The sequence below is a fragment of the Pelobates fuscus genome, chromosome 10 (assembly GCF_036172605.1).
Source record: "Pelobates fuscus isolate aPelFus1 chromosome 10, aPelFus1.pri, whole genome shotgun sequence".
In the NCBI taxonomy this organism is placed as follows: domain Eukaryota; kingdom Metazoa; phylum Chordata; class Amphibia; order Anura; family Pelobatidae; genus Pelobates; species Pelobates fuscus.
In genome coordinates, this window is record NC_086326.1 from 141341664 (window position 1) to 141369244 (window position 27581).

The window sequence follows — 27581 nt, forward strand, 5'->3', positions numbered from 1 at the left end:
CTGTCTTAATGTCTTCTGATATACCTTTAAATCTCAGGTTGTTACTTCTTGATCTATCTTCAATTTTGCAGTCCTGGTTTCAAGTGTTTTAACCTGATATTTAAGGCGTATATTTTGAGTTCACACGCGATGACGTCGCTTCCTCCCGGCGCTCTTTGCAGACGGCCGCGCGGGAAGAAAGAGAGGAGCTCCCAGGACCAGGTAAGTGCATGAAATTAGGGAGGGGGGGTGAAATATTTATCATGGACTTACTACTAGTGATTCCATCATAAAGATTTCACCCCCCTATTAAAGTTATTTTCTCCTCCGGACAGTAATATTATTGTCCATCCAAAATTTGCGCATTTTCAAAATTCGCAAGGGGTCTTGGAACATATACCCCTGCAAATTTTGGAGTATTACTGTAGTTAATAATAAATATATATATATATATATATATACACATACACACCAAAAAGATAAAAAGGTAGCCAGCACTCTAGGTCTTGTGGAAAAAAATATTTTCTTTATTGAAGATCCCACAGAAGGTCAACGTTTCAGTTCACATTAGAACATAATATCACATACATTAACAAGATCATTATATACAAGAGAAAACACATACCAAAGTGTGTTTTCTCATATATATCTCTCTATCTCGATCTTGTTAATGTATGTGATATTATGTCCTGATGAAAGTCGTAAATATCTTGTGTGAAGATCGAGTGAGGGGAGAGAGAGAGGGGAGAGAGAGAGAAAAAAAAAAAAAAAAAAAAAACAAGCAAACAGTGCAGAAGATGGTGCCCGAAGGGGGGAGTAAAAACAATGATATACATCGTATTATCCAGTGATTACACCTTTATCCCAGTATGGTACGTCTCAGTTCACATTTGCCAGCATTTAACCTATCCCCCTAGTTTGGAGTATGTTGTGATATATTCCTACTATTGTGATTATCGCCTCTGGGGTTAGTGTGAGCTCAAGCCCCATCTCTTTGTATATATCTCCCTCTTGTTCTTCTTGGCATCTTTATTATATAGCTTGATGTACAGCCCCATGCATACAATTTTGCGAGTAACGCAGGAATTTCCTGTGTGGTCTATCACCACCTCGAAGATCCTTATGTACAGATCGCAAGATTAATTTATGATAGCTAACTAGTTTGTTTCAGATTGGCTGCATTTATTTAGGCTTATAATTACTTTGTATTTCTGTACCGATATCATATACTAACCCACACTGGTTTTTTTTGCTGTCCACTAGCTAGGAACAATTTTGCTTTTATTACTTGTATATTACTATTACTTTTATCTTGCACGATTTTTTTTCCCATTCTGTATTTACTCCCTTTTTGCTGTTATCCCACCGAACAAGCCAGCCGAGGACGATGCAATATGTTTTCCCTGTCTGCTCTGCCTCTCTTCACAGTACATTCCAGATGTTGATTTTCAACGGAGAGACACACAAACACCCGGCTCCCCCCTCCCCTTTGGGCCTTCACCATGTCATCAGTAAACAAGCAGGGGCACACCACGACCAGTTGCTCTGGGTTTGGATAACAGCTGGATGAGTTTGGAATGTGGGTTTCTCTTTGGGGATGTTATGTGGGAATTGTGGCAAACACTCCTTGCCCTGGACGTCTGCCACAAATTCATGAAGGAGTGTAGAACATGGCCTCCTGTCCAACAACTATGGGCCATATACAAAGACCCTGTTTGGAAGTTAAATCTCCCCAACCGCCATTAGTAGCTTGCCCTGGGTGCCCCTGGTTCGGCACTTTCCCTTCATGCGAATGAAACCAAAAGCTGGCTCTCTGGCTGCTGTTCACTTGAACCAAATCTACGAATAGCCCCAGCAGTACTTAGCCGCAACCGCTAGGGAAATACTTTTGACATGAGGACTTCGTGGGTTCCCCATCACCTCAGTGGGACTTAGACCCGAATGTTATGGAACGGTTTTCGGCATAGATGACCGTGCGGTTCACGGACATCTTGGCTCGCGGTTTTGAAGCACTTTTTGGAGGGAAGGTGCCAGAGACTAAGGGGAACAAACGCTACCCAAGAGCCAGGCGGAGCACCCCGTATTGCAGCCACAGGAGCTCCCGAAAGTTGACCGGCGAAAGCACCAAAAGCCCTGGAACTGTTTTGTGCATAGGACCATGTGTGCGGCCGGTGAGAATTTTAACACCGTGGCATTTCCCCAACACTATATGGATCTGAGTGCTATTTGGAGAACTTGGGTGCTCAGATCAGGGCTATCTAACAATATAATATTTGTGGGGGTTCCTCTATGTCTTATATGTGTTATGTATTTTTAGTCATGCTGACTAAGAAATCCATGGGCATGTTGTGGGAGTGTTATGGGCGTGTTTGACTGTATCCATGATGTGTATAAAAGCAGGCTATCTGGCCAGAATAAAAAATTCCTGTTGTACCCTTCATCAAGTCTAGGCTGATGTTTGGGTAGCTCAGAGCTTTAATCAGTGCTTCACTTGGGATTTGGGAGAACTACAGCGGATATACTCAGGCGGAGTATAGGGGATCCGTTACAGGTATATATTCTCTTATGTTTGCACAGTATATTGTTTGTCCTGATGAAAGCTCCTTGTATATATGTATAATATTATAAAATAATTAGAGCATTTGAGAATATATTATACATGTATAATGCATATATATATATATATGATTACATTATACGTATATTTTGAGATATGTGTATATATCTCAAAGTACACTTATAATGTAATCATATATATGCATTATATATGTATAACGGTGACCACATGACCCTGTAGGGCCGCGGTGGACGGAGCTGCTGCAGGGGGACTGCTGGGGTCTCGGGCAGTCCTCTCCGACAGAGATCGCTGTGGATCGCAGGTCTAGGCAAGTCCAGGTGTCCGATTTGGCGCGAGCCTACTGGGTAGGTCAGCGGTCGTTAACAGCTGTTTTTTGTCGGACGTACCCAGTACGTCCGAGGTCAGGAAGAGGTTAAGCAAAGCCATCCTTGAAGTTCCAAAGTGAACTGTTGGATGTGAAGTCAAGATGACAGTTTCAAATATCCAGGAGTTCAGGTAAGCACTGTCACGAACGCACCCTACTCCAAGAGTGTGCGTGACGTAGTTGTGGTGGTGAAAGGGTTAAAGTACACTATTTGTCTTCACTAGACCGGAAATAATGACAAAATCCCCCTTTTTAACACCACCCACACTTAAACATAATAATATAACTATTACTATTTTAACGCTGCCACCACCAAGACAATTTATAAATGGGGTGCCTTGGTCCCCCAGGAAAATCAACAATAAAACCCACCAAATATTACTTGGTACAATATTTAAGGAATTACAAAAATACTAACTTGTCTCTTCAGGTAACGTGATTCTTAACCAGACAAAGGCAGAACTTAATAAATGAATGTTTATTATGAGCCAAAAAATAGTCACAGTGCATACAACAATATATGATAAACAAGTTATTTACACCAACAACTGATAAAAACAAAAAGGATAGGGGGGGCGGAGCCAGCGCCTGAACGAGCAAGTCGCAGGATACAACAGCTCCGATACCGAGACCCGCTAAAACCCATATTCCAGCGGTAACAGCAAATTCCGGGACCGAACCATCGGGCCCCCGGACCCTCTACACCATGGGGAAAAAGGCTAAAAAAAACCAAGCCGATCCTCACCCCGGACCCCAAGATATTGGTAATTTTCTGCGCCCGGCACAGCGGCAAGAAACCGCCAAGATGGCGTCGACCGAGGCCTATGCCACGCACTCGTCTGATGAAGATAGCTCATCTGAATCCGTCTATACTCCAGACAGTGCACAACTCAAAGCCCCACGGCTGTGATGTAGAATTATTTAAAAATCTTTATTGCACCTGTATTGAATTATTGTACTAACTCCATTTTAATCTCACATAACCTCACATTATGACAAACCCTCCATTTTGTCTACATTACATGACAGAATTTCCTAACAGCATTTAGTATAATGAATAGAGACTGTATTTTCTAAAAAGACATAGCTGACTCCGGAATTATTGAATCTCCTGTAACATGCAACAAAGTATAACCAAGGCCAGAGCCAAGGCCATGAGAACACTGTACTAATGAAATGTTCTATTCATAAGAGAACCTTGCACCTGACCACGAGTCTGACATCACTAACTGTGTAAAATGACGCTCAAGCCCCCCTTTCCACCGAGTAAATCTCATGCTAGGGAAGATGGCGCTTGAGCCCTCTGTCCCCACCCGTGTCCAGAACAATACCACCTATCGGTGGGTGGACACTTAGCTAACCACTTAGTTTTTGAGCCAATTAATTATATTGATAGGTGGACACTAACCCAGACACTTAACAATTAATCCAATTAATGATGTTTATTTACTGATATCTTGATAATCAATGATGACGCAAAATGCCTCTTAAAAGGGCCTGCGAGCCCGCTCTTGCTTCACTTGCCAATAAATTTCCTCGAAGTTATTTTAACCTGAACTCCGTGTGTCAGTCTGAATTACTTCAGCGTATATACGCAATTTAATTTTCTCTAATTTGGACAGGAACAGATAGACATTTAAACATCTTTGTTTATTTCTAAATTGCGGCACCTGCAACAAAGGCCGACATAAAGGCTCTGCTGCTTGACGCAGACATGGCGCAAGTCCGGAGCGAGGTCTCTACGCTCTCCGGCCGCGTGGTATCAGCCGAGGAATCCCTCAAAAGCAATGTGCAACACTGACGGCCCAATTAGCCGGCATGGAGGACAAGGCGAAGGCCAGAAACTTACGAATCAGGGGTGTGCCTGAATCGGTCACAGTCATGGAACTGCCACACTACTGCAGGAGGCTTATAGCTACACTGTTGGTCCCAAAGCTGGCCAAGCAAGTAGGAATGGACTCCTGCTTCCGTCTTCCTAAAGCGACTAAGGCACCCCAGGAAGCACCGCGGGACGTTTTGATCAAGTTTATTCGGGACTCAGATCGAGGGGCCCTGATGGGCGCTGCTAAGGGTTCACCTACGGTAGCCTTTGAGGGGGATACCCTAACGCTGTACAGAGATCTCTCCAGACAGACCCTCACGTGGCGCAGATCCCTCCGTCAGGTTACCCTACAGCTCCGGGAAAATTCCATCCCCTATAAATGGGGTCTGAATCGCCTTATGACGGAACGAGCGGGTAAGCCGTTGTACTTGTCCCATATATCCGAGGCGGCAAACTTCCTCCAGTTGCTGGGAATCTCGACGCCGGCCGCACCTACAGACACCCGCCCGCTGTGGAATGTGGAAGACATAACCCTGTTTGCACCCAGAGTACAGACACCGAAGGCGACTAGATCCCTGACCTGAGCTCAGCGCCCAGCGGACTTGTCACCCACCAGTGACCTGAAAGGGTCGTATGTACGGGACTCAAGTACTTGATATGCAACTGTTTCTTAGCAGTTTTTATTTTGTCTTTAGTTTAATTGTTACAAGTTTCAGTTTTTCTCTATTTAAAATTGTGACATCTGGCTCCGAGAGCAGACAGCATGGGATTTGGTCTAAGATGACTCCCCCCCCCACTCAGCAGTTTAAACGGCCTCCGGTCATGTGTTAATGTTTTCCCAAACCCTAATTTGAGGGCCCACGCAAGCCACCAGCACCAACCTCCATAGTTAGGGCCTATCCAGCTGACTACCTGCACCCTCATAATACGCAGCATTGCTTATATGTGCTAGGCAAGAGGAGCGAACGTTGAAACCTCCTTATTCATACAAAAGGGTGAATTAGCATATGTGTGATAAAAACCGATATGAGATGTATATCCCAATTGTATTGTATTTTATGAAGCATATTGCACTCACTGTCAAGCAACCTTGTATTATGCATACCCACAAAAATAAAGAATTAAAAAAAAAAAAAAAAGGATAAAATACAGAAGTCCTAATTACTCACTGTAGCGGAGTAGCAGTATAATCACGGTATCTCCGCTGGTAGTCAGGATAAAGCAGGTAAAAACACAGGCAGCGTAATAATAATCCCTCTTCCCCAAGGACTAGACGACACCCAGTCTGGGAGCCAACTGACCTCTGTGGGGGTCCCAGCTTCAAAAGATGTAACCCCTGTTGACCTCAGCAATAACATCTTTGTAATTTGTGCCATTTACTACACAAATTACATTAAAGGATAATATTCCAAGGGTGTAATAATACATTATACACCCTTGCCGTGACAAGCACCTTAACCATTGCAATCCACTGTAGTAGTTGGGGCGCTGGGAAAGTCCTGGTACCCCCACATTGAAAGCAATCAAACTTTTTCAGAATGGTTTGACTTCTTGCCTGGGGTCTGCGGGCCTTCGCTCAGAAACGCTAATGGAAGTTCCTGATGAGAGGCTTATGGCTCCTGGGAGATGGTAGCCATGGCAGGGAGTGGGGTTTGACCCCTTACAATGGGGGCAGGTTTGTCACTAACACCACTACAGTGAGCGTTCGTTGTTATGGTGCTTTGAATGTTTTTTTTAACATTATTCACAAAATTGGCTTGCTTTTCTGCCAAGTACACAGATATTTAGCTTTTGGTACATTCAAGTTAAAATTAAAATATGTATAACCACAATAATGATGCAAAAGATACTGTTGCCATTACAAGAATCCCTCACCTCTCCAGTCACCAGGTAAATAATCTCCAGGGTAAGATCCAAAATCTTCTGATTTCTGTTTTTGTTCATGACTGAGTAATAGATTATCTCTAAATTGACTTCTGCAATCAAGGAGATTATTTGTATGTTTAATTTCTAGAAAAATTACAATATTGTTAACACTGTGTGCAACGGGAGGGGGTGTTTACTATAAGATGACTAGGACCTGCTGATAGATCAAAGAGAAGTTTGAGACTGTCACTGTACATATTTCCTGCAAGCACAGTTAAGGTAAAAGTATGTATTCTAGGGAATCGAAGCTTGAAATTCATCAGTGATATTACAGCGATCAGTGAAAAAAAAAAAAAAACCTTAAATATTCGAAAAAATAAACAGAGTGATTTATGAACATTCGTAATGAAAACATCTTTACCTACCAGTTTACTGAAGTTAAAAACAGGTGCAAACAGGCTGAATGGACACCAAGAAGAGATCGGCCTGCTTCTACTCTCGATGATCTCACGGTAAAACCAGCGAAATTTGCCCATTCAAAAACCATCAAGCTGGATACTATGTATTAAAAAGTAAAATAAAAAAAAAGACAGGAAAACACTAGTAAGATAATTATCAAATCATCTGAATCAATTGCATGTAACGGATAGATAAAACCAATAATTGGTAAAATTGCCACTGAAGGCACCCAGGCCATGCCATTTTAAATGGTCTGGGGTGCAGTGGTCCTTTAGTTTTAAATGCAATCTAAAATATTGAAATTCAGTACATACAGTAATGCTATCATTGTAGGGTTAACAAATTTCTAGTGCCTACCAGACAACCTCTAGAGGCTCTTACCTCCAGAGGCAGCGGCTCTCTAATTTCCTGCCCCTAATTATAAAGTGCTGAATTCTATTGAAATCGGCACTTTTATAAATGGTCACAAATGTGATCGGCTCCAAACACATAAAGCACTTCAGCAAGCGTAAGTTTTTTAGGAGTGTACACTGTTCCTTTAAATACATTTTTCAAATATACCTTTATATGTGATCAAATGCTATGCCCCATAAAGTGATATGAACTTACAACTGTCATAACAAGTGCATCTGAAATAAAGAAATCTCAATCTCAGATAAAATGCACATCAGTGGGTGCCATGCTTTCTGTCTGTGAACAGGAGTGATTTTGGAATGGATAATATCATGTACTGTCCCATAGATTCAGCAAAGAGGCAGAAAATACGAGGAGCTAATGTGCAGATAATTGTTACTTTTTTGTAGAATCTTTGTATATGTCATGATGTCCATTCAGAGGTTATCATTCACCAGCCTTGGTTTGGACTGGTTGAATATCACTCAGATACAGGAGGGTATTGGCAGGGTACATTCCATATAAAGAATGGAGGGTATTGGCAGGGTACATTCCATATAAAGAATGGAGGGTATTGGCAGGGTACATTCCATATAAAGAATGGAGGGTATTGGCAGGGTACATTCCATATAAAGAATGGAGGGTATTGGCAGGGTACATTCCATATAAAGAATGGAGGGTATTGGCAGGGGTACATTCCATATAAAGAATGGGGGGTATTTTCAGGGTACATTCCATATAAAGAATGGGGGGTATTTTCAGGGTAGATTAGGAGTGATCAGGAGGAGTGATACCCTCTTATTGTAAGGCACTGAGTACACAGACTATTTAAAGAACAAGTACTTTAGTTCATCATAAAAACCGGCTGCCGAGTATTTAAAGCCAGCACCAAATATGATGATATTAATAAATATAATGTTACCCAGTCCCAGGAGAGCAAAGCAAATCCAATATGAACTCAGTAATAATAAACACTCACTGTCCCTGCGTATTGCGGCGGATACTGCATGTTTCTGGCATTAAATAAAATAAAACAGCCCCCAACACACTGCAGGGCCCGGGCTCTCCGCTCCCCTTCCTGACCCTCACCCCAGATCACTTCCGGTTTGCGTTCCAGTTTGGCTCTGCTCAGGTGTTCTGTGTCCCCCTACCTCGTGGAAATCCCCTAACTCGTCACTTCCGGTGAGGGGAATCAGATGGATCCTGTGCTGCACATGCTGCTAGCACTCCTGCTACTCCTCCACAGCCAGGTCCTGGAAGGTATCTAACACAGCCAGGTCCTGGAAGGTATCTAACACAGCCAGGTCCTGGAAGGTTACTAACACAGCCAGGTCCTGGAAGGTAACTAACACAGCAAGGTCCTGGAAGGTAACTAACACAGCAAGGTCCTGGAAGGTAAGTAACACAGCAAGGTCCTGGAAGGAATGTAAAGCTAGTTTTACACTTTAATTATAGTTAGTGCATTCACTAAGCTTAGGCACACGGGACATTTAGGGTTAAGTGAGGGTTAAAATTAGGGTTAGGCAAGTTATTTTATCCTTGGGGTAAGGGTTAAAATAAAGTGTGAAAAATCACTATTTATAGATATTCCCCTAATGTGAAATATCACTAAATCAAAGCAAGTCCCAAATCCTAACCCTAATTTGAACCCTAACATTAACCCTAAAGTCCTAAGCTTAGTGAATGCACTAACTATAATGAAAGTGTAAAACTAGTTTTACTTACCTTCCAGGACCTTGCTGTGTTACTTTCCTTCCAGGGCCTGGCTGTGTTAGTTACCTTCCAGGACCTGGCTGTGGAGGAGTAGCAGAAGTGCTAGCACGCATGTGCAGCACAGGATCGAGCTGATTCCCCTCACCGGAAGCGATGAGGGTAGGGGATTTTCACGGGTAGGGAAATTTGATAGAACACCCCGTGTGGACAAACAAATATATAAACTTCCGGTTCCATCGGCCTCTGGGGCAATGCTTGACATTTCTCTTACTTCCGTGTTTGCGTTCCACCTGTGTTCCATTCTAGTTCAGCAGCATGATGTGTTTAGATATATATACCAAATAGAGATAAGGTGCACTCAAAAGGTCTTTTTTCCTTCAAACTATTTTATTTATGAATCACATCAAAATTGTCGGACGGCTGTGGGATTGCCTCTCACTTCACATTGGTAAGTTGATATCAGATATTTTGTATATATTTGCACTTTTCACATGTATATTTGGATCTTGAAAAAGACCCTTGTATGGGTCGAAACGTCGATTGGGACAATTTTGATGTGATTCATAAATAAAATAGTTTGAAGGAAAAAAAGTGCGGGGGGCACTAGTAGAAGGAGAGCTATCTGTGTCCTGTGGTGGGACATCTGTACCACTGATACCGGAGAAACTGACGGAAGCCAAGCACAGAGAGATGGACACAGGTTTCTTCAGGAAGGAAGGGATTCTTTATTCGATTCACCGACCGGGACTAATGTCACCAAAAAACAGTAAAGTCTGAGCCCCGAACATACAGTGTAGGTCCCTTATATAGGCATATAACTCCTCCCATAATCAGCTCCACCCACACGTACTCTTACCCAATCAACCGAACAAAGACTAACTTCCTGTTTGACCACATGGCTTGCCCAGCACAATGGAGGAGGGGAACCCACTAGACTATTGATAGAGTACATAGACTAAAAGGGTTTTGTTGTAAATTCCGCCCTCTAGTTCGCTATATGTGGTGCTTGGCAGAGATGGCTAACCAAAACGGATGTAAATAGTTTTAGGTAGTCCATCTAGGTACTGGCCAATAGATTAGTTGGGAAATTGTAAATGTGTTAAAGATTATTGTAGTAGAGTGTATATCTTGCCAGATAGCGTGAGCTCTGCCGTCTAGCGAGAGTGTGAATAGTGTGTAACTGTATCATAGCGCACGGTACCATAACCATGTATAATAACTACTGATACTGTAAATAATTACTAATAACTGTCGTTTATGTTGTATGTTAACACTATAACCACTACTAATTGAACTGTGACTTTAAATTGTACTCTAACCAATGCTAACCGTACTATAACTACTGTTTGTAAAGACGATGTTACTGGGGTGTGTTATAGACGGGGTGTGGGGTGTGTTATAGATTGTATAGTTCCGCCAAAAGGTACATTAATAGTTATTAATATCCTGTATTTCTGCACATGCTCCGTACACTACTGATTGTATCGTTGCCACGTGCAACCGACCGATACATCAGTGTCACGGCTAGTAATGTGGTCCAGCACGCAGAAACTATGTAAACATATACATAAGTAAGAAAAGGAAAATAACAGGATAGAGCGTAAACCGGACCTTAGAATGGCCGGACTAATACGCTAGAGACAGAGAATGGTCAAAGGGAAAGCCGAGGTCAAGGAAGCCAGAAAATACTCAATACCGATAAAACAAGCCAAGTCAGGGAAACCAGAGATCAGAATAACCAGGGAAACGCCAAGGATCAGGATACCAGGAAATCAGAAACACGGAAATAGCACTCTCGGGAAACCAGGAAACTGAAACCACGACAGGGCAAAGTACTGGGGTGAAATAGGGGTTTAAATACCCCTCTCTAAGCTATGATTGGTCAGAGGGCGACCTCTGACCCCAGAACGTGCGTGTGCGTTGACGTCGTGACGTCACGCACACGTTAGTATAATTCTCGGGGGCGGGGCTATCCATAGACGCGACCACGTGGTCGGCGCCATACTGGATTCGGGCGTGATGCCCGGAAGAACTAAGTGCGCGGTTCCCGGCTCGCCGACGAGCAGGTAAGCTCGTGTAGTCGGTGCGGTCGTGCCGGTCGGGCACGGCCGTGAGGCTCGGCGGGCCGGTGACCGCAACAATCAGTATATGCACGTACACATACCACGTGGCAATCTCGGCCTACTAAATTTATTTTTACCGAGATTCCACCACACCACTTCACATTCAGTTTTTTCCCCTGAATGGAGATCTATAAAGACAAGTATCTTTATTTGAATTAACTACAGAAGAGTTTCTAACACACACACACACATATATATATATTATTTATAAATATAAAATAATAGTAATATAAAACTAAAAAATATTTTCACTTTAAGATATATATATATATATATATAATCTTAAAATGAAAATAATTTTTCGTTTTATATTACTATTATTTTATATTTCTAATTTTATTGTAACACACCAGAAGTGGGAAAAGGTGCTGTAATACAGCCAGTGCTGTGCTGAGGCTGGTGAGAGTGGGTGCTTTTTAACTCTGTATCACTGCATATTTGTGGTCCATAGAATTCACTTAAGATACAGGATACAGTTTTGTAAAGGCACATGGATCAAGGTGGGGCCCAACAAATCCCAGGAGTCATGGCGACTTAGAATTTTTAATCTAACTTAACTTTTTTTGTGGTTTAACACATTTTCCCCTTTTCCAAATGTATTTTTTATTTTGTTTGGCCTCTAAGTATAAAAGTATAGGAATCAGCACTGTCACACAAAAGTATATATTGTTAGTGATGTATTTAGGGCTGGTTTGACACTTTTCATTTGATTATTTCTGTAAAAGGCAAATGCTCCCAAAAAATAAAATAAAAATAAATCAGCTATAGTGACAGTTTAGTTATTGTGAACTAATTATTGCATATCTGTGTTTAGTACATATGCCCACTGACACTGATCTCTCTCTGACAAACATATTAACCCTCGCAGCTCTATACAGTGTCCACCCCATAGCAGACTGTGATAGTAAGGAAGTGAGTATTGGCTGAATACCCCTCCCTGCACCGATCTCCAGCATGTTTCTCACTGTATATATATAGTAAACACATCATGCTGCTGAAATAGAATGGAACGCAGGTGGAACGCAAACACGGAAGTAAGAGGCATGTCAAGCATTGCCCCAGAGGCCGATGGAACCGGAAGTTTATATATTTGTTTGTCCACCCTGGGGCGCTCTGACCCAGAACACCTGAGCAGAGCCAAACTGGAACGCAAACCGGAAGTGATCTGGGGTGAGGCTCAGGAAGGGAAGCGGAGAGCCCGGGCCCTGCAGTGTGTTGGGGGCTGTTTTATTTTATTTAATGCCAGAAACATGCAGTATCCGCCGCAATACGCAGGGACAGTGAGTGTTTATTATTACTGAGTTCATATTGAAATTACTTTGCTCTCCTGGGACTGGGTAACATTATATTTATTAATATCATCATATTTGGTGCTGGCTTTAAATACTCGGCAGCCGGTTTTTATGATGAACTAAAGTACTTGTTCTTTAAATAGTCTGTGTACTCAGTGCCTTACAATAAGAGGGTATCACCCCTCCTGCTCACTCCTAATGTACCCTGAAAATACCCTCCATTCTTTATATGGAATGTACCCTGAAAATACCCTCCATTCTTTATATGGAATGTACCCTGCCAATACCCTCCATTCTTTATATGGAATGTACCCTGCCAATACCCTCCATTCTTTATATGGAATGTACCCTGCCAATACCCTCCATTCTTTATATGGAATGTACCCTGCTAATACCCCCCATTCTTTATATGGAATGTACCCCTGCCAATACCCTCCATTCTTTATATGGAATGTACCCTGCTAATACCCCCCATTCTTTATATGGAATGTACCCTGCCAATGCCCTCCATTCTTTATATGGAATGTACCCTGCTAATACCCCCCATTCTTTATATGGAATGTACCCTGCCAATACCCTCCATTCTTTATATGGAATGTACCCTGCCAATGCCCTCCATTCTTTATATGGAATGTACCCCTGCCAATACCCTCCATTCTTTATATGGAATGTACCCTGCCAATACCCTCCATTCTTTATATGGAATGTACCCTGCCAATACCCTCCATTCTTTATATGGAATGTACCCTGCCAATACCCTCCATTCTTTATATGGAATGTACCCTGCCAATACCCTCCATTCTTTATATGGAATGTACCCTGCCAATACCCTCCATTCTTTATATGGAATGTACCCTGCCAATACCCTCCATTCTTTATATGGAATGTACCCTGCCAATACCCTCCATTCTTTATATGGAATGTACCCTGCCAATACCCTCCATTCTTTATATGGAATGTACCCTGCCAATACCCTCCATTCTTTATATGGAATGTACCCTGCCAATACCCTCCATTCTTTATATGGAATGTACCCTGCCAATACCCTCCATTCTTTATATGGAATGTACCCTGCCAATACCCTCCATTCTTTATATGGAATGTACCCTGCCAATACCCTCCATTCTTTATATGGAATGTACCCTGCCAATACCCTCCATTCTTTATATGGAATGTACCCTGCCAATACCCTCCTGTATCTGAGTGATATTCAACCAGTCCAAACCAAGGCTGGTGAATGATAACCTCTGAATGGACATCATGACATATACAAAGATTCTACAAAAAAGTAACAATTATCTGCACATTAGCTCCTCGTATTTTCTGCCTCTTTGCTGAATCTATGGGACAGTACATGATATTATCCATTCCAAAATCACTCCTGTTCACAGACAGAAAGCATGGCACCCACTGATGTGCATTTTATCTGAGATTGAGATTTCTTTATTTCAGATGCACTTGTTATGACAGTTGTAAGTTCATATCACTTTATGGGGCATAGCATTTGATCACATATAAAGGTATATTTGAAAAATGTATTTAAAGGAACAGTGTACACACCTAAAAAACTTACGCTTGCTGAAGTGCTTTATGTGTCTGGAGCCGATCACATTTGTGACCATTTATAAAAGTGCCGATTTCAATAGAATTCAGCACTTTATAATTAGGGGCGGGAACATTTGCCTGACTGTAAATCAGAAAGCCAGTGAGCTTTTATTTGGCTAGCTCCATGGAGCTAATGAAATTGGCAGGTTTTCTGTGCTAGCAGGTACCTGCCTTTGCCACTGCTCACTGAGAAGCATTGCAAACTGTTCACACGTACTTACAGCTCCAGCACAGAGCCTGCTCAATCAGAACCTTCTGATTGCAGTATTCCCCAGCACAGACTGAGGAAAAGGAGAGGGCTTGCAAGAAATCTGTTTTTAGATATACCCCTTCCACAATGAAAAAAAAAATCTAAATAAATGCATGCACGTTTCACTGGGTGTGTATTTAATAAATATTAATTTCAAAAATATTTTGGAGGCAATAGAGGGTTTTGGCTTTAAAAAAAATAAAAAAAATTTGGGTTATCTAAGAGGAGAATTGGATTGGACCAACACCTTAAGAGGCCATGCCTCCTTCCTGATGTCGCAGGAAGTGGAAAGGTGATTTTTTAACGCTTTATTTTGTTTTGTTTATTTGTCTTGTTTATTTTAAATATTGAGGGCAGCTGTATCTAACTAGGAACAAGGGCCCCTATAGTTTTAGGAATACAGATTTGTATTCTTAACGCTATAATGTACCTTTAAAGGAACACTATAGTGCCAGGAAAACAAACTCGTTTTCCTTGCACTATAGGGTTAATAGGTCCCTCTCCCCTCAGGCCCCCCCTCCCGCGGGTATAAAGGTGTTAAAATCCTTACCTTAATCCAGCGGCGGGCTCCCTCAGAGCTGGTGACCTCTCCTCTCTCTATCGACTTCAGTGGAGCCGAATGCGCATGCGCGGCCAGAGCCACGGGCGCATTTAATCCCGCCCATAGAAAAGCATTACTCAATGCTTTCCAATGGGAATCTGAAATGACGCTGGACTCCGTGAGGACGTTCAGAGTCATCTCGGTGCGATTTTTCTCACTGTGAATTGCGGAAGCTGTTTTCAGCTGCACGCATTGAGCCGAAGTGGTCTAGGTGCCTATAGTGGTCCTTTAAATATATCCATTCAATGGGGATTTGACTAGGTGAACCTGGCATCGACACAATATGTGGGTGACAGGTCCACTGAAAAACAAAGAAATGGAAGCTGCCAAAAGTATCCATTCAATGGCTTGAGTGGTCTTAATTTTATTTAAAATTTTAAGAATTAAAAGCCATGTCACTGTGATATACTAGTGCCACTACTGTATCTTTTCCCCTTTCTGTCACTGTAGTTATCCCTCTTTTTATTGTGTAAGGTTCCTTTGAATATTAGTCACATTAATTTTTTTTATTTTTTTTCTCTTTTATCTCATTGGTGGCCCTTATTTCTGCTTGTCTTCTCATTGTGTCTATTCTGTTTACTGTGCATATGTCCTGTGCAGTGTATGCCTTGCTTGTGAAGATTTCAGTGGCCAAAAGATGATTTATTCCACTGTTTTTCCTCCCAAGAGCGTGCACTCTTTTCTTCCAATAAATAAAGGCTATTTACTTACCTTTCAACCCTTGACACAACGGTTTCCACACTTCTGCCAGGCAGTATTGAGGATCTCAGCCTATCCAATATTTCCCAATAGGTGAGGCTAGTGTGCATGTGCGGCAAATTGATGTGCTGTGCCAGTCAAATGCTCTTTATGTCTCTATGAACAGTATTTGATTTAGAACAGAGCCTGATTCGGTGCTCATGAGGTAAGAGCTTCTAGAGGTTGTCTGGCAGGCAGGCACTAGAAATTTGTTACCCTGCAATGATCGCATTACTGTATGTACTGAACTTCAATATTTTAGATTGCATTTAAAACTAAATCTCCTCTGATGAGCTTCACTGGCAAAACGTGCACGTCAGGGGCTCTGCACACAAACTGACACATTATTGGTGTCGGCACCTAACTATCTGCTTATCAATTGCTAAATTACCGACATCAAGTTCATTCATGTCCAGCATCTCAGGAGTGCATATTGGAGACTCTTAACACTAATTTTGTGTACTCTGTACATACTTTATTTCTCTCTCTTTTTCCTTTTTTTAATTAATTAATTTATTTTTTTAAATTCTTTATTTTGGTGTGCAACAAAGAAATAACATACAGGCTGGTAGCGCCACAACAGCATCTACAAGCTTAATGTGGTCAAACATTTGTATACAGTGTCATGGCATGAGAGACAATTGCACTTTTTTAAGTTAAAGAAACAGGCTTCATTATAGATAATAGTATAACACTTGAATAATAACAGGCTAGGGGACCAACGTTAGTAAAAAGGTATAGCGTGCATTCAAGAGTGAAACGTTGTTTGGATGTTTTGCTAACTCTGCACAGTCTGACACCATCGCAGAGTCAGCAAGCCAGGCACCCATCTGAGTACTGTACAGTTGAGTAGAGGTTAACTATACTAGTGTTGCAGATCATTCTGTTGTGCAATAAAATTACAGACAAGCCTGACATGCCACAATAGCAATCTCAGGCAACATGAAGCTTACATATCATGACATGGAGTATGGTCGCACAAGTTTTTATGATTAGTAAACTTGTTCTTGCAAGATATATCTGAAATTAGGTGAGTATGAGTAGCAGTTAAATCCGCAGATGTAAGCTGATAGGTTAGTCAAGATAAGATAAAACTATATTAACAGCATGCTTTAAAGTACTAACAGGCTTAAAGAGAGATAAAGTGTGTTGTACTAAGTAACAACCTAAATTAGTTTTAGTGCCACTGGGTACTGAGTACAGTATGAGGAGTGAGTAGAGGAAAGGACAGGAATCCCTGCTTAGGAAAGAGAGGCCGATGTGTTATGTTAAGCAGAGTCTGCACTTCTATTGCCTCATGGATTACCCAACGCTGCAGGCAGGCAGCAAAGTATATTCCAGCTCCACACCTGGCAGGATATCGTTCCTCTCCGCCACACTATCCTGCGGATAATAGCCGACCACAGGGACAAGGCTCTGGAGTCCCCCTGCTATACTTGGCATGCCCTGCCGAGCAACATACCTTGTACGGCATGGGCTGAGTTTGTAATGCTGCCGTAAAAGGATTCTCCGGCGTGGTGTATTGATTGGCTTGCTGTGGATCTGTGTGTGTAGCTGACCCTGTTCTCCTCTCTTCACCGGCTTTTTCCTTTATTACATTTATGGGGGGAGATTGATAAGACCAGGCATTTTATTAAGGGGTGCCCTCGAAGGCACAAGACTCAGGAATCTTTAATCTATACGCCTTCCTCTGTCACTGTCTGTATATTTTCTACTACCTAGGCAACCTGTTCAAAACTGTTTGCAAACCCTCTCTTTATACTTTGACCTACTATTTAGTTGCAGCTAGCACTTAGGCTACTTGTGTGACTTTTAACCGGTTAACTGCTGCCTGTCAGCAGTCCTTTACAGGTGAGCTACTACTTTGTGCTCCACTGTGGTAAAGCATAAGATAACTCAGTGCAGGCAGCCGTTGTTACACTAGAATATACTGCTAAAACGGAGCCAGGTCAGCAACCCCTTATTTTACACTTTACCGCTTGACAGCAACCTTTAATTTATTATCCATACGCTGCTATGATCTAGGCAGCTTTTGTGATATTTAACTGGCTAATCGCCGTCTGTCAGAAATCTGTCTTATCTGAACCATTATCTTTGATCTTTCTGAGGTTAAGCACCATAGAACATTATCAATTGTTGTATGTGGAGTTAACCCATGTCGCTAGTTGTACTTTCATGTAGGGATTTACTTATCCATAAATCTTTTAACTATTGACAGCACTGGTTTAGCAGTCGTCTTATCTCCCCCCTCTTGTTACAGCTATTAGTGATATATAATACAGTATCACTTCTATTACTTGGGAACACCCTGATATTATATTATAGTAAAACAGTATTGCTTCAGCATTAGTGTTATTATGTATACACTTTTACAGCTTGTATAAGTAGTCAGAGTTTTACTCGCTGTATAGTCTCCACTCACTCCTGCTGTTCATATTATTATTTTTCTTTTCTATATTTTTATTTTAGATTTATTTATTAAAAGTTATTTTTTGAGCCTATAATCTTCTCAGCAAATCATACACAGGTAGAATGGCATTTTTTTATTTATTTTCTATGGCATTTACAACTAAAGGACCACTGCACCCCAGACCATTTTAAATGGCATGGCCTGGGTGCCTTCAGTGGCAATTTTACCAATTATTGGTTTTATCTATCAGTTACATGCAATTGATTCAGATGATTTGATTATCTTACTAGTGTTTTCCTGTCTTTTTTTTTTTTTTACTTTTTAATACATAGTATCCAGCTTGATGGTTTTTGAATGGACAAATTTTGCTGGTTTTACCGTGAGATCATCGAAAGTAGAAGCAGGCCGATCTCTTCTTGGTGTTCATTCGGCCTGTTTGCAACTTCAGTAAACTGGTAGGTAAAGGTGTTTTCATTATGAATGTTCATAAATCACTCTGTTTATTTTTTCGAATATTTAAGTTGTGTTTTTTTGTTGTTTTTCCACTGATCGCTGTAATATCACTGATCAATTTGAAGCTTCGATTCCCTAGAATACATACTTTTACCTTAACTGTACTTGTAGGAAATATGTACAGTGACCGTCTCAAACTTCTCTTTGATCTATCAGCAGGTCCTAGTCATCTTATAGTAAACGCCCCCTCCCGTTGCACACAGTGTTAAGAATATTGTAATTTTTCTAGAAATTAAACATACAAATAATCTCCTTGATTGCAGAAGTCTTTAGAGAAAATCCATTACTGAGTCATGAACAAAAACAGAAATCAGAAGATTTTGGATCTTACCCTGGAGATTATTTACCTGGTGACTGGAGAGGTGAGGGATTCTGGTAATGGCAACAGTATCTTTTGCATCATTATTGTGGTTAGACATATTTTAGTTTTTAGAGTGAATTTAACAAAAGCTAAATATCTGTGTACTTAGAAGGGCAGGAAAAAGCAAGCCAATTTTGTGAATAATGTTAAACAAAACACTCAATGCACCATCACCACTAAGGCTCACTGTAGTGGTGTTATTGACAAACCTGCCTCCATTGTAAGGGGTCAAACCCCACTCCCTGCCATGGTTACCATCTCCCAGGAGCCACATGCCCTTAATCAGGAACTTCCATTAGCGTTTCTGAGCCAAGGCCCGCAATGAGAGCATAGGTTGATTGTTCTTGACTAATGAGCCAAGTCCTGCTGATGAACTTCTGGCTCTGGTGAGATGATAATGGAGATGGGGAGTGGCGCACCTACCAGATCCCAGGTAAGAAGTCAAACCATTCCAAAAAAATGTTCTTACGATGTGGGGGTACCAGGACTTTCCCAGCACCCTTAAAACTACAGTGTACTGCAATGGTTAAGATGCTTAACTGAACTCCTGGATAGCTGAAACTGTCATTTTGACTTCATATCCAATAGTTCACTTTGGTACTTCAAGGACGACTATGTTTGAAGGAACAGTTTAACATTCCTAGGGTTTGCCACTTAGTGGTCACAGCCTCCATCCTGCACAAAGCTTCTATTAGTGCTCCTGAGCTTAGCTTTGTTGTGCAAGGCTAGCACACTTGCTGAGAGTGTCAGCTGAACTCTTGCAGTTCATATTGATGTAAGGGTATTTTTCTTATAATGGCTAAATTTCTAAAACTGTTTCTTTAAGATATAATATATCCTTTGTCCTTAAATGCCCATGTTTCTCCTAATACATAGGACTATGTGGTTGTGAAAACGAATGGTGGTAATGCCCCACATAGCAGGCGTCCTCTTGTGTCAGAAGAATCTTACAGTACACATAACCCCAGCACTGTGCCTTTACTTCACTCACTGACACATGACAGAAACAATGATAAGAAGATTCTGGAACTGACCAATCAGATCATCCACCTGCTGACTGGAGAGGTGAGGCTGCTGGGAATGGGACATTATACAGTAAAACCAAGGGATGTGTCTGGATGGTGACTGTATCATTGTGTGTGCGCCAGGTTCCAATAAGGTGTGAGGATGTCACAGTCTATTTCTCCATGGAGGAGTGGGAATATTTAGATGGACACAAGGTTCATTACAAGGATGTGATGATTGAGAATCACCAGCCCTTCAGCTCACTAGGTAAGAGGATGTTTTTACAAAAATATTGCTTTTGTAAAGTAGGGATGTGTACGGGGCAAATAAAATCGGTTTGGTACTTCCGAAATGCAGGACTTCGGTTCTGCACTTAGCCAATTCAGACATACGTAAGCATCCCTCTCTTGCCACCACAACCACTTACACATCTGTAGGACTCCCTAACCATAACCCTACTCTAGGGTAGGGTTAGGTGCCCGGACTGCAACCACAACCACTTACACATCTATAGGGGCTCCCAGTGCCAGAAATTAGCTTATTGGTCTAGATTTCACAGAATTTTCCCTCCCTTTCTTGTTTTTGCCACTTTTCAGAAATCCGAAGCCCTTCGGCACTTCCGAAATTCGGAAGCATCCAAATTGCAGAAATTCGGCCGAATTTACATTCGGAATGAAACTAAGTGCACATGTCTATTGTAAAGCATGTGCAAACCTAGTAATGTATTAATCTAGATTGGGAGTACAGAATGCACTTAACAAACCTCCTGCATTTCATTAAAATGCTACTGTCTCTGAGAACTGTATTTCTGGTGGCTATCATGTCAGCCAAAAGAGTTGGCCTCAAGAAAAGAAATGGCATATGTTGGATGTTAGAAAGGCTTTGCAGATATACATAGCCAATTCTTAAATTTTTTTAGATTTGGACCATCAATTTCTATGCAATATTTAGAGGAAAAGAAGCCTCTAACAAAATGCTTTCCAGATGGCTTGTGGAAAGTTGACTTATTCTGCCAGTGGTCTTCTGTTACCTGTTTCACAAGACCTATTTTCATCCTCTGTGTAAGTTGCTTCAAGCTGTAGTTGCTTAATGCCCACCTTGATATTTGGGATCATGCTATATCCCTACTATGTACTGCCACCATATGTCAAGAAAAGCTTAAATTTTTACTGGCCGTAAATTATTTTTTTCCTTAATATGGTGGCAGTACAATTATCCCTTCCTAACTTCCTAAGCAATTTTTAAATTGCAGTATTTTTGTTATGAACTGAATGGGAATAGCCTGGGAAGTTCATTTGATTCAGTAAGTGGGAGGGGTCTTTTTGTTTCAATTTATCTTTTGCAAACCGCTTATCCCATGGCGAAGTACATCCCCACTGTGTACTGCCAACATATTGAGGAAAGAAATTTACAGTATATAAAGATTTCTGTTTTCTCTGTATAATTAAATTCTGTGATTTACAGAGAAGTAATGGATTTCCCTTAACCTTTTAGCATATTTCTGCTGAAATAAATACCTTCCTGGTAGAGTGAATGGACGTGTCATAGAGCAAATAAACGAAACGCAGAATGAAAAATTGGATACGAGTCAAAATGTGTGGATATATAGCATATTGGAAATATATTCAGTAATTATTGATGAGTCAAATAACTGAAAAAATGGGAGCTTAGGTATGCCAGGTAAACTATTTGTTTTAGGGTAGCTTTAGTTATATCTATATCCTCTGCTAAAAGTTTTTATAGTCTCAGAAGTTAGTGTGACCAACGTTTCTACCCAATGGCACATCACAGCAAAAGGAGGATACTGTCAAACATCTGCGAGAGAAAAAAATGTATGAACAATGCAAACAGTTGTGTGAAATCATGGACTTGATGGTTTTAATGATTGTGTAACTATGTATGTCATCTTGTGCTAAGAAATATATGTATCATAAATATAGTGTTTTGATTAGGTAACTGTATGACTAAATAGATCAAAGTTAAGTCCAAGCTAATTGATGTTGTTGACTGACATTTTAGTTTGTGTCTTATGAATTATTTTTTTTCTTTAGTAGATGGGTTAATGGGAAGACCTACTCATAAAGGATTTCAAAGCCCTACTGCTACATTAGATGATGCAAATGAATATAAAAGTGACCTTAACAGAAATAAAATCCAGAAGACACAGAGCAACTCTGTACAAAATGAGGAAGTGGATTCATCCTTGTCTGGCGAAGGAAAAATGAAAGACATTTCTATACCTTCAGAACATATACAGACATCTATTTATATCAAGGACGAACCAACATCAAGTGAAGAAGAAAATCTCACAGACATTTATACGCCAGCACGGCATACAAATACAGATCGTCCATTTACTCAACTTAGGGAGGAATCCGCAACAACTAAACAAGTAAAACTTCTAGATAATGACATTTATATGCCTACAGACCATACAAAGACAGAAAATACATCTACTTGTATTAAGGAGGAACCAAGCTCAAGTGAAGATTTCACGGATACTGAAATTTGTACACCACCAACAGAGCATTCATGGTCTGAATGTACATCTGCTCATATTAAGGAGGAATTAATCTCATGGGAGGAAAGGGATGGTGTAATAAGTGACCTCTATACACCCACAAAACCTGCTCGAACAGAAAATACATCTATTCTAAAAGAGGAATTGGCTTCATGTAAAGAAAGGAATGTCACAGATGTTGAAATGTATGCAAATACACAACATATCCAAATATTGGATATATTGATTAATACTGAAGAAGCTGCAATGAAGACCAACATTAAACCCATCACAAGAGTGATGGACAATCAATATGAAAAATCTGATGTATCGGTTTGTCAACAAAATAGCAACTCTGGAAAGGAATTATATACCTGCTCTGTGTGTCAGAAATGTTTTACTAGCAACTTGGAATTTACCAACCATCAAGTGATTCACACAGAGAAACAATTTTCTTGCTCTCAATGTGACCAATGTTTCTATAATAAATCAAGTTTTGTCAAACACCAGTGGAATCATCATATGGGAAAGAAACTATTCCCATGTTCTGATTGTGAGAAATGCTTTACTCGTTCCTCGGATCTTGTTAAGCATGAGAGGATTCATACAGGAGACAAACCATTATCTTGCACTCAATGTGGCAAATGTTTTCTAGATAAATCAAGCTTTGTAAAACATCAGTGGATCCATATGGGAAACAAACCGTTCTCCTGTTTGGAATGTGGGAAAAGTTTTGTTTGTTCATCCTATCTTGCTAAACATCAGAAGATTCACACAGGAGAGAAACCATTTCCTTGCTCTGAATGTGGAAAATGTTTTAGACGTTCCTCACAACTTGTTATGCATCAGAGAACTCACACAGGAGAGAAACCATTTTCTTGTTCTGAATGTGGGAAATGTTTTGCTGTTAAATCAAATCTTGTAACGCATGAGAAGATTCATGCAGGAATTAAACCATACTCTTGCTCTGAATGTGGAAAATGTTTTACTTGCAAGGCAAGTCTTGTTATACATCAGATTATCCACACAGGAAAGAAACTGTATTCTTGTACACAATGTGGGAAAAGCTTTGCTCAAAAATCAACTCTTTTTACACATAAAAAGATTCACACAGAAAGAAAACCATTCCCATGTTCTGTATGTGGGAAATGTTTTACTCATAAGTCAAGTCTTACATTACACCAACGTATTCACACAGGAGAGAAGCCGTTTTCTTGCTCTGAATGCGGGAAATGTTTTACTAATCGAGCAGATCTTGTTAAACATGAGATGATTCACACAGGGGAGAACCCATTCCCATGTTCTGAGTGTGGCGTATGTTTTACTCATAAGTCAAGTCTTACAAAGCATCAGAAAACCCATATGGGAGAGAGACTACTGTGGGACAACAAAATTATGGAAACACAATGCAAATGAGTTTTACTTTGAAGTCAATGACGGCTCTAAATGCAGTTGCACAGTTGAATCACAGGGTTGATTGCTAATGTGTCTGGTGGGGTCTGTCAACCACAAAACAGGTTTGACAATAAGCCATTTGATATGTGAATGTCAAAGTCACATAAGGCAACTTACCGGTGTGCCTCATAAAGTAAATTTATTTAATGTGTCAAGGGGAATGGTCTCAACAATAACTGCAATGTAGGCTAGACAAGATTTCTTAGAAAGGTGTTGAACCTCACTTCAAGGGTTACTCAAAGCACCATGACCACTTAGTTGATTTTAAGTGAGCATTGTATTGTATCTGAAAAGTCTGTGTTTACCTTTTGAAATGCTATAAATACAGAGGTGAATTCCTCCACCTCTGTCATTACCCAGGCTAGAATCAAGTTACAAGCTCGCTGATGTCAATTCTGTGCAAAATTGGTGTGAGACACCTGCAGGCATAGCGTGCTATGGCCCCACTCCCCATGCTGCCCCTGTCCTAATTTCAGTTCGTCCTCGCTAACCTTCCTTCCCTTCTGGAGAGGGGGAGTGACGTCAACTGAGGAGCATCGGGGAGAGCTTTACCCCTGCAGTGGAATGGAAGTGGAAGCGTATATTTAATTTTTTTTTAAATTGAGGGGGGGGGGGGACATCTCAGAAATATTTTAAGCAGAAATATCACTGGAAAACAAAAAATATCTTTTGTAAACTTTACAAAGCTGGGATTTATGTCAGGGCTATAGTTTGAATCCACTACCCACCGCAAAGCTTGGGTTTTCTTTTTGGTAATAAAAAGTAATATCGTTTGATAAGTCATATTTTACCAGATTAATATTTGGATAAAACTGAAGGTTGTCTTCAACCCACTATGGGCACACGTCCATGCTTATAAGTAAATAGGATCTCCTAAGCATTGTTAGTACTAACCCTCAGTAGATGTCTGTAATTTGTATACATAAACAGGCTTCAATAGCTTACCTCTTTTATAGGGACACTTCAAAAAAAGGGGTCAAGTGCATGTCTCTCTATTTTATAAATAGCTGATTTTCACCAGAGATCATCCATTTTATAAGTGAGCTAAGTTACACCCTCTCGTTTGTCCGACAACAAGGAATTTTTTTTGTTTCTTCACATGCTTTGAGGGAGCACTTAAAGTGAAAGTGAGTGCCACTCAAAGAGCATCACTGGATTCAAAGTTTTTCTATGAGAAGCATTCTGTTGGCCTAGTGCAGCCAGTGAGGATCTCCAGGGGTGCAGCTGAGCTACATCATGGAGAGTATTTTTTTTTTATTTTTTTAAAGTAAAGATGAACATGGAGTGGAGGCCCTAAATTATAAATTCTCAATGGAAGAACTCGGCGTTCTAAATAAATGTATTTATTTCTAAAGTAGTGTTGCTTTTAATGTCTGCACAGAACTCATATCTGTCTTTGCTGACACTGACAGCCAGGCTGCATTTACCATTTTAAAAGTTGAGGAAAAATAGACCTGCAATCGGCTTCACAAGGATGTAATACACAGTCTGCTCAGTGCATGTGCACGTCACATCTCATTGTCACGTCACATTGACTGAGCAAGTTTCCATTTGGGGTTTAATCACTAAACCGCAAATTCTACTGATTTAAAAAAAACAGAAGATGACTTACATCTGTGTTGTTTTTGCCTAAATTTTGTAATTTGGCTTTTAGTTCACTAGAATTTTCTATTCAGTTATTAAAACCCTTAAAGGACCACTCTAGGCACCCAGACCACTTCAGCTTAATGAAGTGGTCTGGGTGCCAGGTCCAGCTAGGGTTAACTAATTGTTTTATAAACATAGCAGTTTCAGAGAAACTGCTATGTTTATCAATTAGTTAAGCCTTCCCCTATTTCCTCTAGTGGCTGTCTCACTGACAGCCGCTAGAGGCGCTTGCGTGATTCTCACTGTGAAAATCACAGTGAGAGCACGCAAGCGTCCATAGGAAAGCATTATGAATGCTTTCCTATGTGACCGGCTGAATGCGCGCGCAGCTCTTGCTGCGCGTGCGCATTCAGCCGACGGGGAGGAACGGAGGCGGAGAGGAGGAGGAGAGCTCCCCGCCCAGCGCTGGAAAAAGGTAAGTTTTACCCCTTTTCCCCTTTCCAGAGCCGGGCGAGAGGGGGTCCCTGAGGGTGGGGGCACCCTCAGGGCACTCTAGTGCCAGGAAAACGAGTATGCTTTCCTGGCACTAGAGTGGTCCTTTAATGTTTTCTTACACCCTATTTGCTTCCAGTTCAGCTTGTTTGGAGTTAAATTTCAAGGTCACTTTGAATTCCTGGGAATTCTCACTTTACTTAATAATTTGTATTTCCCATCCCCTATAACTCTGTGCAAGACATTACAATTTAACAGTAGCCAGTAACTGCTAGTTGCTAATATTGACATTCTGTAGCACAAAACAGACATAAAAAACTAACTTTAACTAGATTAATTTAAAACAGTAAAGGGACACTATAGTCACCAGAACAACTACAGCTTATTGAATTTGTTCTGGGGAGTAGAATCATTCTCTTCAGGCTTTTTGCTGTAAACACTGTATTTTCAGAGAAAAAGCAGTGTTTACATTACAGCCTAGTGATAACTTCACTGGCCACTCCTCAGATGGCTGTTAGAGATCCTTCCTGGGTCATGGCTGCCTAAAATGCATCCAAACATTCAGTGTCTCCTCCCTCTGCATGCAGACACTGAACTTTCCTCATAGAGATTCATTGATTCATTTCATCTCTATGAGGAGATGCTGATTGGCCAGGGCTGTGTTTGAATCATGCTGGCTCTGCCCCGATCTGCCTCTTTGTCAGTCTCAGCCAATCCTATGGGGAAGCACTGTGATTGGATCAGGCTACCACTTCTGCTGATGTCAGCAGACTGTTTGTTTTTTCTGAGGCAGATAGGGCAGAGCCAGCAGCTTCAGGCTTGAGTACAGTAAGATTTTGCCAAATTTATGGAGGCATGAGGGGCCCAGGGGGGGCTAGATGGTTTTAACCCTATAGGGTCAGGAATACATGTTTGTGTTTCTGACCCTATAGTGATCCTTTAATCTGTTACAAACAATACCAGACACTTTCTCCAACTACAGATAACCGTATCTATTCCACACACAGTTATGGGCAAATGCAAATATTACAAGTTTTAGAATGTAACTAATAATGACAACAACAGAAAAAAAAGTCACATGGCTCTTTCCATTTTCACCATCCCTTAATGAACTGGATACCTTCTGTTTGTTCTTTTGAAAAATTGTGCAATTCACAAAGTCTTTCTGAAGGTGTTTTCTGAAAGCAAAAAATTGCCATAGTTTTTAATGTGCCTATGACCTTGTTTAGTTTTCCATTATTTTGCCCATTCCCTTTTAGAGTCATGAAGAATGCAGGCATTAATTTACATGTTGTTCACATTGTACATTGGAAGGAATTAGTGTTACAAAACATGCAATAGAACAGAGGAAGTATGTTAAATGCACTTATTTGGGGTTTTAACAGACAAATACCTTAAAGTAACACTGCAAACACCATAACTACTACAGTATACTGTACTGGTTATAGTGCCAGGGGATAGATTTATAGCAGTTG

General features: G+C 40.8%; 2 protein-coding genes across 3 annotated transcripts in view; one reads left to right on the forward strand and one right to left on the reverse strand.

Annotated features, from left to right (window-relative positions):
* Positions 1–8567, reverse strand: part of LOC134574593 (oocyte zinc finger protein XlCOF22-like) — a 29265-nt gene extending 20698 nt beyond the window's left edge. Inside the window, exons 1-2 of the mRNA XM_063433725.1 lie at positions 8441–8567; positions 7035–7167 (exon numbers count right to left, since the gene is read on the reverse strand). Of these exons, the coding sequence (XP_063289795.1) occupies positions 7035–7145 (111 nt within the window). The 5' untranslated portion in view covers positions 7146–7167; positions 8441–8567. The remainder of the gene's footprint in view (positions 1–7034; positions 7168–8440) is intronic.
* Positions 8568–18545: 9978 nt separating this feature from the next.
* Positions 18546–24933, forward strand: LOC134574535 (gastrula zinc finger protein XlCGF26.1-like). Of its 2 annotated transcripts, XM_063433647.1 has the most exons (5): positions 18546–18660; positions 18980–19068; positions 19944–20132; positions 20216–20339; positions 22124–24933. In XM_063433647.1, exons 2-5 carry the CDS (start codon positions 19000–19002, stop codon positions 23986–23988), a joined length of 2247 nt encoding a protein of 748 aa, XP_063289717.1. In that variant the 5' UTR covers positions 18546–18660; positions 18980–18999; the 3' UTR covers positions 23989–24933. The 2 variants fall into 2 exon arrangements, with proteins under 2 accessions (XP_063289717.1, XP_063289718.1); XM_063433648.1 differs by lacking the exons at positions 18546–18660; positions 18980–19068; positions 19944–20132; positions 20216–20339 and adding an exon at positions 20942–21133.
* Positions 24934–27581: the final 2648 nt, after the last annotated feature.

Bases quoted from the DNA above. Each gene is read 5' to 3' on its own strand.
- LOC134574535 (XM_063433647.1), top strand. From the start codon at position 19,000: ATGAACAAAAACAGAAATCAGAAGATTTTGGATCTTACCCTGGAGATT. The intron at 19,069-19,943 runs GTGAGGGATTCT...CCTAATACATAG, and splicing joins TTTACCTGGTGACTGGAGAG to GACTATGTGGTTGTGAAAAC. The intron at 20,340-22,123 runs GTAAGAGGATGT...TTTTTTCTTTAG, and splicing joins CCAGCCCTTCAGCTCACTAG to TAGATGGGTTAATGGGAAGA.